At 44.0% G+C, this 12,499-nt stretch overlaps 1 protein-coding gene across 2 annotated transcripts in view; it reads right to left on the minus strand.

The window, feature by feature from the left end:
• Nucleotides 1–4,276: 4,276 nt before the first annotated feature.
• The window catches only part of Cyb5r4 (cytochrome b5 reductase 4), a 60,623-nt gene continuing 52,400 nt past the window's right edge, over nucleotides 4,277–12,499 (minus strand). For both annotated transcript variants that reach the window (XM_042281343.2, XM_006983712.4), the window contains 2 exons: nucleotides 8,473–8,637; nucleotides 4,277–4,843 (listed from right to left, as the gene is read on the minus strand). In XM_042281343.2, coding sequence (XP_042137277.1) covers nucleotides 4,789–4,843; nucleotides 8,473–8,637 — 220 coding nt within the window. In that variant the 3' untranslated portion in view covers nucleotides 4,277–4,788. The remainder of the gene's footprint in view (nucleotides 4,844–8,472; nucleotides 8,638–12,499) is intronic.

Consider the following 12,499-nt stretch of genomic DNA (forward strand, 5'->3'; position numbering starts at 1 on the left):
GACAGTTAGGGTACTCACCGATCTGGGTGATAAACCAGTTTGGTTATTCTTTCCTTTAAATGATGACTGTCAAGCCCTGGTAGACACCTCTCACTGTCTTCAGTGTTTACTGTACCTTCTTTGACCTTTTAAGTCTTATTTTGAAGACTCGTGTCCTTTCACTTTAATGAAGTTTGAGGTTTGTTCATTCTTATTTTCTTTCTAGTTTAGTCTTAAAACTATCTAAAACCATTCCTTTTTGAGATATACTTCTCACACCATACAATGTGTCTACTTAAATTGAGCACATATTCACAAATACATCAACTGTAAAAACTTAAGTCATAGACAAAACCAAACTCATATCTTCCATCTTCCATTCTATTCCATAAATGATCATAACCCCCTTCTATCTTTATAGATATCCCTTTCTAGAGATTTCATGTAAAAAATCATAAATGTGGCAATTTCTAAAAGCTGGATTTTTTCTGCATTCAGCATGTTTTAAGGCATATCCAATATTCCATTCTATGGCCAAATATGTTTCATTGTATGTATATTATCACTTTCTTTATCAATACATCCACAGATGAATATTTGGGTTGTTTCTGCCATTTGGCTTTGTGGGTAATGCTGGACTCAAGCTAGAGCCTCCATTCCATAATCGGGAATGGATATCAGAAAGGAATTTTAAGGGATTTGGGGAGATGCCTCAACCAATGAAGTACTTGTAGTGCAAGTGTGAGGGTCTGCGCTCAGATGACTAGCACTGATGTAAATCTGGGTGTGGGGGCATGTTGGTCACCTCGGTGTTGGGGAAGTGGAGGCAGATTTCCTGCAGGCTTGCTAGCAGTCAGTGAAACCAAAGGCTCCCAGGTTCACACCCAGACTTTGGTTCAACAAAAACAAAAACAAAACTACGGTGGTGAGTGACAGAGGAAGATACCCAAAGTCCACTTCTGGTCACCAGATGCACTTGTAAATGTACCCACCTGTCAGACATGCTGACACACACATATACAACACGTGACCCCACCCCAACTGAAAAGTGTAAAGGAATTCTAACCAAGAAACAAAGACACTTTGCATTTTAGATAATCACACTCATATTCTGGTTTGAGGTCTGCCACAGGTGAAAATGACAGCGCCATAAACTGGAAGCTACAAGCCAATGAGACTGGACTGGCTGGGATTTCACTTCCTTTTATAAACCATCAGCAACAATTTCAAACAGTGTGAAGCACACAGTTTGGTTCGTGTATCAAGAAGATCTGTAGATGTCAACAGTCTGGACACTGAGTTGGCTTGGGACATTCTTGTCTAGGCTTGAGGGCAGACCACAGAGAAGAGAGTAGTTGTCCTGTATAAGGAACTTGAGTATGCGTGTAAGGGCCTGTAGTGATAGCTACATAAAATCTAACCCTCTTATTGTAGACAAATATGCTTCTTTATAAGCCGGTGGACAGGATGGCTCCAAAAGACTCAGACACCCTAATGCATGCAACCTTTGGTTACACTCTGTTAAACAGCAGAACAGACTACAGATCTCCAAAGTAGAGAGGCCACCTTGTGCATCTGGTTAGGTCTGTTCTAAATACACGAGCTCATTTAAAGCAATGGGTCTTTGCTGGCTGGGACACAAGAGCTGTGGCAGGAAGGATTTAGAGCTTCAGTGTCTGAGAAGGACACAATCCAGCAGTGCTGGAAGTGGGACATGTGGAGAGTGGGAGGAATGTCTGCACCTTCTAGAAGCAGACTGGCCATAAAGCAAATGAGGGGAGGAGCAGGTGCCCTGCTCACATGTTAGTACTTGGAGGAGGCTGGGAGAACAAGTGTCCTCAGAGCCTCTGGAGAAGAGGCCACCCTGGCTCACAATCCTTACTGGGCTTCTGCAGAGGGCCCGGTGAGTCACCCAGCACCACCCTGAACACAAGCATGCAGTTTAAAGTCATTAAGCTGGTGGTGATTTTTTTTTTCCTGGTAGCAGCAGTAAATTAAAATGAAAATGTAGTTAAAAAAAAAAATCAAACATTCCAATGACAGTCTTCACAGAAATAGACAAAACAACCCTAAGTCCATAAGGTACAACAGATACCCAATGTATTGGCTACTTTTCTATTGCTGTTATAACACCATGCCCAGAAGCAAGTTACGGAAGAGAAGGTTTGTCTTGGCTTCTCGTTCCAGAGGGCTGGAGTCCAGCACGGTGGGGAGGTATGACAGCTGCCGTAGGAAGCTGAGCTCAACCTCAACCACAAGCGCAGAGCAGAGAACGAACTAGAGTGAGGCTATTTCCTCTCAAAGTCACCACCACCAGTGACCTACTTCCTCTATCAAGGCCACACCTCCTAGACCTCCCCAAACAGTGCCACTAACTGGGAACCAAGCATTCAAACACCGGAGGCTCCAGGAGACAGCTCTCAATCGAACCATCATACCCAAACAGCCAAGAGCACCTCCATACCTGACTTAACACTACACCACAGCACCAGAGTGACAAGCACAGCATGCTACTAGCACAAAAACAGACACGCAGGCCAGTGGGCTGGAACAAAGTTCCAGACACAAACCCTTACAGCTATACACATCCGATTTGCAACAGAGACGCCAGAAACACACCTTAGAAAAGGGCAGCCTCTTGAACAAAGTGGTGCTGGGCAAACTGGACATCTGTCTGTGGGAAAATGCAGGAAACCAAGTCTAACCAGACAGAAGGCTTTGACTTAACACCTGAAAGAGGAAGACACCGGCAGTACAGGCAACGATGGCGCAGGAAATGAGAGCAAGAGCTGCAAATGGACTGCACGGAATTAAACAGATTCTGCACAGCAAGCGGAACAATCAGCAGGGACAGGACAGCCGACACAATGGGAGAGAACAAACCTGTGCCAGCCACTTCACTGACAGGGGATTAGTGTCTAGAATATATAAAGAATTAAAGAAAAGAAAAAAAAACACCTGAAGAGCAAATCTTCTAGTCAACAAATGAGCAAAAACTGACAGCGGTCTGATTCTCAGACCAGACTCCATCTTGGGAACTACTAATGTGTAACCTGATATGTGAGCAGGAATCATCCCAAGGGTGCTCCTGGCTTCTCTTTTGCTCTAAAGCACAAAGGAGGAGGAACAAGGAAGAGACAGGGCAGAGGGGAAACATCTTCAAGTGACTGGAGCAGGACTGCAGGAGAAAGAAAAAGGTTAGAAAAGATGCAACACCAAGACACTTGTGAAAGTTAACTGACATATTACCAATGAATTCCTGAAAAAAATAAAAAAGATGGCACACGCCTCCTTCCAGGGGAAAAAGATGGCGGGGTCACAAGGAGCTGAAGTCCCGTGAGCAGCAGGGGCTGCAGGGGAGCAGCTGGACTCCTGCCTTGGAAGAGGAAGACACATGAATAATGGGTGTTCAAGCAGCCATTTGCCAGCAGAGGCTTCACAGGCAGCATGCTGGTCCTTTGGGAAGCTAATGCTGCATTACTGTTAGCTGGCCATTCATTTCGAGATGGTAGCTATTTACAAAACCATTCATGGAAACCAGGGATGCCTCCCGATGCTGCCTGTATAAACACTGCTACTGCATGGATTAGGACACAGAGTAGTGACCACCTATGCATTCATCACAGCCCTCTGAGAAGCTCTTGACACTCTGCTCAGTTCCAGGTCAGAAAGGATCCGAGAGCCAGGAGGGCTCCCTGCTGATCTGCCAGCTGCTGGGGAAGCAGCCAGCCTGGAAAGAACCATTGAGGACAGAATGTTCCTCCTCTTCCCAGCTGGTGTGGATGGGCTGCAGGATGAGTGATGATCTCAGGCCATGGGCTGGATGCCACACTTCAATCTTCGCTGATACCTCTGGTCTGGGCTTAGACACAGTTGTTAGTGTTCTGGCAAGCTCTTCCCACACCTACTTCCAAGTTGCAAGTGTGAAGCAAATTCCAATATTTTTATTGGTATCTTAAGATTTTTAAAATTGTATTCATTTAGTGTCTGTGTATGTGTGGGTGGAGAATGCCTTGCAGGAGTCAGTTCTCTTCTTCTAACATCTGGGGCTTGGGCAGTGACCTCTACTGGGGTCTTTAAACTCAGGCACATAGCACACACCTGTAATCCCAGCACCAGGAGGCAGAAGCAGGAGGATTGCTGTAGGTTTCAGGCCAGGCTGGTAAACATAGCAAATTTCAGCCCAGCTGAAGCTACAAAGTGAGACTCTCAAAAAAAAAAAAAATACATAAATAAAATTCCCTTTAAGAAAGCCACTCCATTTGTTACATTTCAGCCACATGTCCAACACAGGGAATCAAAGTATGAGAGAATAATTTTATTCTACTCTGTATCAATGCCATGGACACCCACAGAACTGGATCACCAAGGGTTACAGCATTCCATGTTTTAAGATTAATAAGGACATACACCAACAATTCCTGAGTAAACAGTGCAGTGTAAAATTTAATCTCTATTGCTCAGAAGACATCTTGCAGCATAGAAAGTGATCAAATGATTGCTATCATGTCATAAAATACAGGTCTTTACTGCAGAACAGTGACACAATTGCAGTGGTAAGGAAAACTTGCAGTTCATAACAAAGGCTCTAGTATGCACCTGCTGCCATGATTGACGTTCCAGGTCAGCATCAGGAGTCAAATAAGTCACAGTACAAAACTAAACCAAGTTACCTATACTAAAGACACATGACTTCATTCCAGAAATGGAAGCCTGGTTAACCTTTTGTACATACAAAACTTCTTTTAAAAAAATCCTAGGCAATCACAAATATAAACTAGTTGAATAAAAGACAATGGCAGCTTTTCATTATGCTGTAAAACCATGGATCTCATCAGTGGAAAAGTTAAGATCATGCAGCAATCTGAAAAACAGAAAGTGTATGATTTTTAGGGAAAGTGTTTACAAATAGAGACATGAGATCAAAGCTTGCCAACATACCCTCCTCATTTTCTCAAGTCATGTTTGTTTTTTAAAAACACAATGACCACACAGGAAACTTAACAATTCCTGAACAGCACTAGATAGTTAATGAGTATTCAAATTATCAAGTTTCACAAATGCCACTAAGTGTAAATGATCTGAGTCAAGATCCAATTATAACTCACTCAATGTAAAAGCAAGCCTTTGGAGACATTTGATCTCTCTCTAAGATCCTTCTTTCTCTTCTGCTCCCCCTCTGCCACACTCTGCAGTTTATTGGCTGAAAACCACGGGTTTTTACTGTGGACTCCCTAAGCCTTCTCTGCTGCACTCCCATGGCATTCTTCAATAGCATGGCCCTGGGGCCTCTCACTCCTCACACGTGTCTAGGACTTCATCACATCCAGGTTTCATTCTTTCTGGCTACTTCATACAGAGTGTTGGTACTGTAAGAGGCACAGAAGACATGGTGCCTCTCTTATGAGATGCTAGCACCTACTGGTGATCTATGTATGAAATTCTAAGAGTCTACGTCCATCATTCTTTCTTTATTGATCAACTGAAGGACTACAGAAAGAAAACCTGCTTTGTGGCTATCCAGCAACATGCTCACAGACAAAAAGGCAGAATAAAGGAATATAGTTCATATAGAAAAGGCAGAATAAAGCTTTATTTTCCTCCCTTTACTCGCCAGTTTTAAATAAGTAGGAAAACATACTGCTGAAATACACTTCAGCTTGAAAAACCCTACAAATAGAGGCTGAGACCATAGAAGTGGCTGCTGAAAATAGTCATTATCTCTTGAGCCCTTTCTGTGCAGAGCAGGAGCATCCACACAAAGGACCCACGCAGCACGGGGTTGGGGCACTGCAGTCAAGCCTCTCGCTCTGGGAACCCACCCTATTTTTCTAAACACGTATACTGTCTCTCACAGGCAAGGGCTTTACTGTAACCAGACAGCCTACTCATTTGAATGCCTTTGACACATCTGTTTCTCTCTGCCCTTTTCTACTTTCTGACTGCATTTGGGGGGGGGGGGGGTGTTGTATGTGATGCCATGAATGACAATGATAAGCAGATACTCTAACATTGAGCTACATCCCTATCACCCTTCTGGTTTGTTTTGTCTTTTGCAACAAGGTCTACTTAAATAGCTCAGGCTGTCCTGGCCTCCAGAATACTGGAATTACAGGTGTGCACATCAATCCCAGTTCTGACTGGTGTTAGCCATCATTTGTAATAGGTCCTTTATGACCACATGGCTCTGGTCTCCTCAAAACACAGACCCCCAGGTGACAGTACCTGACTCTATCTCTGGTGCTCCAAGCTGTATTTCAGTCAAATCTGTCTCATCAGAGGACAGTGGGAGCCTCTGAATTTGAGTCTACATATCCCTGTCTTCAATGCAAGGTCGTGAGTAGATCAAAGCATGTTATCGGCCAAGGAATTCTAAATTGTCTGATTTTGTTTTTTAAAGTACAGTCTTCTAAACCTTTATTATACAAATTGCCAAGTGCTAATAAAATGCAGAGGGTATGCTTGGGATATAGCTAGTTAGGCAGCTATACTGAAGGGACTGGATTTAGGCCTGCCATGGACACCAAAATTTGCATACCCTGACCACCCTCATGTAAAATGGCAGTGTATTTGTGTCCTATGTACGGACATCTCCCGGATACTTTCATTTACCTCTGGATTAGTTACAATAAATGAAAACATGTAAATGCTATATGGCTCTGCTGTGCTGCCTAGGGAGTGACGACAGCAGCTGTGCACATGTGCAGCTCCAGCACAACGTCTGGAGGATTTTAATCCACGGCTCCAAGTGGAGCTGGAGGGGATGGAGAACTGACTTCTGTGCAGCATGTAGCAGACATGAGATGAGCTCTGGAGGTCCTAGGAAAGGATGGCAAGGAAACTGATTTTACAGAACAAAACTATGATAAAGTAAGAGCCTCTTGCCACTGTTGATATGAAAGACACATTAGCTGGGAGGCAGAGGGCAGGAGGTAGGGGGTAGGGGGTAGGGGGTAGGGAGCAGGGGGCAGGGGGCAGGGGCAGAGACAGAGACAGAGACAGAGGCAGAGGCAGAGGCAGAGGCAGAGGCAGAGGCAGAGACAGAGACAGAGGCAGAGGCAGAGGCAGAGGCAGAGGCAGAGGCAGAGGCAGAGGCAGAGGCAGATGCAGAGGCAGAGGCAGAGGCAGAGGCAGAGGCAGAGGCAGAGGCAGGCATATTTCTTAGTTTGAGGTCAGTCAGGGCTACATACTGAGACCTGGTCTCAAAAACAAAGAAAGACACACTCCATTAAGATGGTAAGGTCAAGACATCAGGGGAATGAGTCTGAACTCAAAGTCATAAGGGAGATTCTATGAAATGAAAATACTGATCTGGGTTAAGTCACCGTGACGGGCAGCTTGGTGTAGCTGTAGGTAATCTCAGGGCGCCACAGGGCATGGTTAAAAGCCTGCTGAGTCTCCTAGACAAGCCAGGTCAGCCTTGCAGGATTAGTTTTGAGGCAACATTTAGAGAAGAGCTGAGGAGATTACAGTTGCTACAGCATTTAAAAACACTACAGTCAGGACAACCTACTCTTTAATGTGCAGATCCAGTGACTCCGGTGTGCAGAGGAGTGGCTATGATGTGTAGAAACAAAGGAACAAAAATGAGGAAGACACGGCCCCAAGCTCGAGGGGCCACCATCATGGGGAGGAGTGGAGATGTACAGGATGGGTGTGCGGATCCCTCTGTGGTCATCTTTCCACACTGAAGGTCTGATGTTTCCATCACCTAACAGTACCACTGTAGCCTACAAACTGCTCTGAGACACCTGAGCCAGAGTTCTAATGCAGTGAGAGGGTAGCACTTAGCCTTGGTTTCCTACAAAAGTAAATGCTTCTTAAAAAATTGGAGTCAGGGGTTTTTGTAAATAAATTTTGCAATAAAATAAGACTCAAATTATCTAGAAAATGTTAGGTTTATACAAAACAAATTTAAGGAGAACTTAAAATCTAAAAATTCAGTACTGGGGGCATTTAACCAAATATTTTCAAGTGTCATTTTAGAGAATCAGATTATCTAAGGTAGTTTTCATTGTGTAGTCAACTATGGGTCCTGCTCACTTATGTTGTACAATCTAACAGCTTCATTTTGACTTGCTACCTGGATGGATCACTGTATTTTATTCACCAACTTCTACCCAGCTGCAGAGAATAAAGATAGAGAACCATATTGAAATGAAAATAACTTACATTAAAGTTGGCAGAAGATGAGATCGAGAGCCCAATATCCCAAATGAGACTGTGGCACTGATCTTGGGACTGTTCATACTGACAGCCATAGGCAGAGGACAATAACTGCTGGCTGGTTTTGTTTTTTTTGCTATATCTAATGCTAAGCATAATCCAGGTTCCAACCCCTGCTCCTAGTATGAAGACTGGAAACGCCACTATTTTCACAGCTATCACAGATTTTTAAGTGTATGTTGGCACGGCAGGCAGAACCAAAAGGCTTGCTGAGTGCTCTCTATGTGAGCTTCCATTGCAGACGTCAGCTCCCTGACTGCCGCTCACCTTATCCCCTCATCTGTAAACGGCGTTGGTCCACAGATGCAAAGGAAGACTCTGGAGTTCTCTAAACTTCTTTGCAAAAATTCAGAGAGAAGAGCTGGTGACACGTGTCCCTGTTTACCATTCCATTCTGAAGAAGGTGCTGAGAGAACAAATTCAACATCAAATCTAGGACAAGTAAAGAAAAGAGAGTTCTCAAAGTCTGTCATTTCAAACCCACTACTGTCTTCTATGGCTGTATTTCCAATGAACCTTTCATTACAATAACATTGCTAAGGTATAGAGTCAGAGTAAACAGGCTCTAATCTGCAGCGGATACCCATTCCTAACCTTCATTTACTAGTATGCTTTTTAAAGAAGGCTAGCCAACCAGTGGCATCATTTCTACAAGCATCTACTGAGACAATGGTGAGATACTGAGCTCCCTATGCACACAGCATACACTTATCATGCCTTTCATACTTGTCACAGAATGGTCCTTGCCTACAGTCTGGTACTCAATGAACAAAATGAAAAGGCAGCATGGGTCATTTAAGGTCACTGTGAAGGTGCTGCTGTCCTTCACTCAGAGTGGGGACAGGTCCACATCTCTTTCACATAAGAACAGATCACTGGGCTGGGTGTGCTGGGGCAATCTGCAGACAGCACAGAAATTCATAAAGTAATGCCTGGTCTTCCCTCGGGCATAAAAACAACCTGCTCTTCGTGACCCATTCCTGAGTTGCCAGGGATTCCTTTCTTTCTTGCTTGATTCCAATGGAGAACTAAGGGTGCTACCAACATCAAATGATGCTGCTGGGACAGCATTCTGTGCTGAAGGCTTTGGTCAGAAAGTATTCCCAGCCTGAGAACACTTTCACCTGTGACTCTTCAGTTAGGAGAATACAGAAGAACTTCTTACCATGCCCAACAGCAAGGGCTGGTTAAATAAATTATGGTATGTTCATAAGACAAAACACAATGCTGTTATCATTAAAAGTCATGGTACAATACAGGACTTCCCAGCCCACACTTCTGGCATTTTGAGCCATTCCTGGCCTTTAATAACTACATGCCAGTAGCTCCTCTTTCTCCAGCTGTAACCATCAAAAAACAAAACAAAACAAACTCTCCAGGAGCTAGAGAGACGGCTCAGCAGTTAAGAACACTTTCTGCCCTTGCAAAGGAGCCCCCATTCTTTCCCCAGCACCTACATGGCAGTTCACAACCATCTGTTATAGTCAAAAGTTTTCTCCAGACCGCCTGGCTGTACAGTCCCTCAGCCATTTATAAAATAATCATTCAAAGGCTTAATATTATTTACAAACTTATAGCTATGGCCTATGGCTCAAGCTTCTTGCTAGCTAGTCTTAAATCTTAAATTAACCCATTTCTATTAACCTATAAGTTGCCATGTGACCATGGCTTTACCTGTGTGCCATTACATGCTGCTTCCTAGATGGCAGAATGACGTCTCTTCTGCCTCTGCCTTTCTTCTCCCTGTCTCTCTCCTTGGATTTCCCACCTGCCTCTAAGCTACCTTGCCATAGGCCAAACAGCTCTATTTATCAACCAATCAGAGCAACACATATTCACAGCATACAGAAAGACATCCCACAGCAATCTATAACTCCAATTCTAGGGAATCTAATGGCTTTGTCTGGCCTTTTTGGACACCAGTCATGTATGTGGTACAAGAAAAACACTCATAGACATAAAATAAACAAATCTTAAAAACAGTAACAACAAAACCAATCTCCAAACAGAAGCATCCCTGAGGATGCCTCAGGTTGACAGAACATATTCTATGATCAGATACACTAAACGAGAATCACTCAGCTGCTAGGTTCAATCATAGGCAGCAGTAAAAACAAATCCTCAATACTTCAGCCTAAGCAACCAACAACCCAATTATGAAGACCAAAACAAAAACATGTTCACAGGTACACGTTCCTTCATAACAGTTAATCAAAATTAACTCTTATTAACAGGCTAAGGTATAATGTCTGGACATTAAAATAAATTTCTTAAATTTTATAAAATTTCTTTTTAAGGAACCTAACAATACTTCTGTCAAAAATTTACTAGAAACATTTATTTATTTTAAAGCCTACCCATGTCTGTTTAAAATCTTTTAAACGTTTAGGAAAACAAGGGTTCTAATAAGGCAAACCATTCTCTCCTTTATAGAGGGCCCATTCTAACCCATTCTAACCACTCCAGAGAGGGCTCCGCCGTCCCCAGAGCATTTACATGGTCTCCAAACCTCACAGCTGTTGGGTGAAGCAAGCAGGCAGGGCCACTGTTTGGATCTGAAGATAAAGGCACAGGCAGCGATGCTAAGCAATTTTTAAAGAAGAGTTCAAGTGATTAGGTTTATTTTTAGTTAATTTTTAAAAGATTATTTATTTGTTTTGTTTGTTTGTTTGTTTTTCGAGACAGGGTTTCTCTATGTGGCCCTGGCTGTCCTGGAACTCACTCTGTAGACCAAGCTGGCCTTGAACTCAGAGATCCACCTGTCTCTGCCTCCCAAGTGCTGGGATTAAAGGCGTGCACCACCACCTCCTGGCTTAAGATTTATTTTTTATTGTATATGAATGAGTGTTTAGACTGCATGTACCTCCATCCATCAGGTGAGTGTGGTGCTGTGGAGGTCAGAAGAGGCACGGGATCCCTGGAATTGGAGTTACAGATGGTCGTGAGCTGCCATGTGAGTGTTCTACAACAGTAACAAGGGCTCTCACTCACTGAGCCAGCTCTCCATGAGTGATCTACAGCAGTAACAAGGGCTCTCACTCACTGAGTCAGCTCTCCATGAGTGATCTACAGCAGCAACAAGGGCTCTCACTCACTGAGCCAGCTCTCCATGAGTGATCTACAGCAGCAACAAGGGCTCTCACTCACTGAGTCAGCTCTCCATGAGTGATCTACAGCAGTAACAAGGGCTCTCACTCACTGAGTCAGCTCTCTATGTGAGTGATCTACAGCAGTAACAAGGGCTCTCACTCACTGAGTCAGCTCTCCATGAGTGATCTACAGCAGTAACAAGGGCTCTCACTCACTGAGTCAGCTCTCCATGAGTGATCTACAGCAGTAACAAGGGCTCTCACTCACTGAGTCAGCTCTCCACGAGGGATCTACAGCAGTAACAAGGGCTCTCACTCACTGAGTCAGCTCTCCATGAGTGATCTACAGCAGTAACAAGGGCTCTCACTCACTGAGCCAGCTCTCCATGAGTGATCTACAGCAGTAACAAGGGCTCTCACTCACTGAGTCAGCTCTCCATGAGTGATCTACAGCAGTAACAAGGGCTCTCACTCACTGAGTCAGCTCTCCATGAGTGATCTACAGCAGTAACAAGGGCTCTCACTCACTGAGTCAGCTCTCCATGAGTGATCTACAGCAGTAACAAGGGCTCTCACTCACTGAGTCAGCTCTCTATGTGAGTGATCTACAGCAGTAACAAGGGCTCTCACTCACTGAGCCAGCTCTCCTGCCCCTGAAGCAGGAAGGTTTAAAGCTGAGGACATGAGAACTAGGGTTTGGTCTACAGGCTTCCCAGTCAGTGTTTACCAGTGTGAAAGCTTGGAATTTGGTTATCTGTATTTCTTGAATTCATTCTTAGCTGCCTGCCCAGAACAAATATGCCCAGGTAGAGGCTTTAGCCAGGTTAAGAACAGTAGTGCTTCAAGGCTAAGCACGTTCAAGTCACAGTCTTAACTTATGAGCCATTCATTCAAGGAGACAGGACTGTGGGAAGTAACAGAGATCACAGCAAAGAACCCCACAACATTACCTATGTATTATCCACTATTACAGTCAAGGACCTGAATCCCCAGCCCTAAGGATGGTGGCGCTAAGGGCATTCGGGCTTTTCCAGGACTGGAAACTTGACTTTTATGACACTCTATGAACATAAATAATCACCTCAGATATTCTGTGCAACTTAGGAAGTCCTGACATTCTGAGAAATAGAGGACTGTAGAAATGCTTTAGAAAGTATGGTGGCCCGTGTAGCTCAATGTTCTTGAATCTGTACTGCTTTGCAGCT

This window comes from Peromyscus maniculatus, chromosome 7 (genome assembly GCF_049852395.1).
Source record: "Peromyscus maniculatus bairdii isolate BWxNUB_F1_BW_parent chromosome 7, HU_Pman_BW_mat_3.1, whole genome shotgun sequence".
NCBI lineage: Eukaryota > Metazoa > Chordata > Mammalia > Rodentia > Cricetidae > Peromyscus > Peromyscus maniculatus.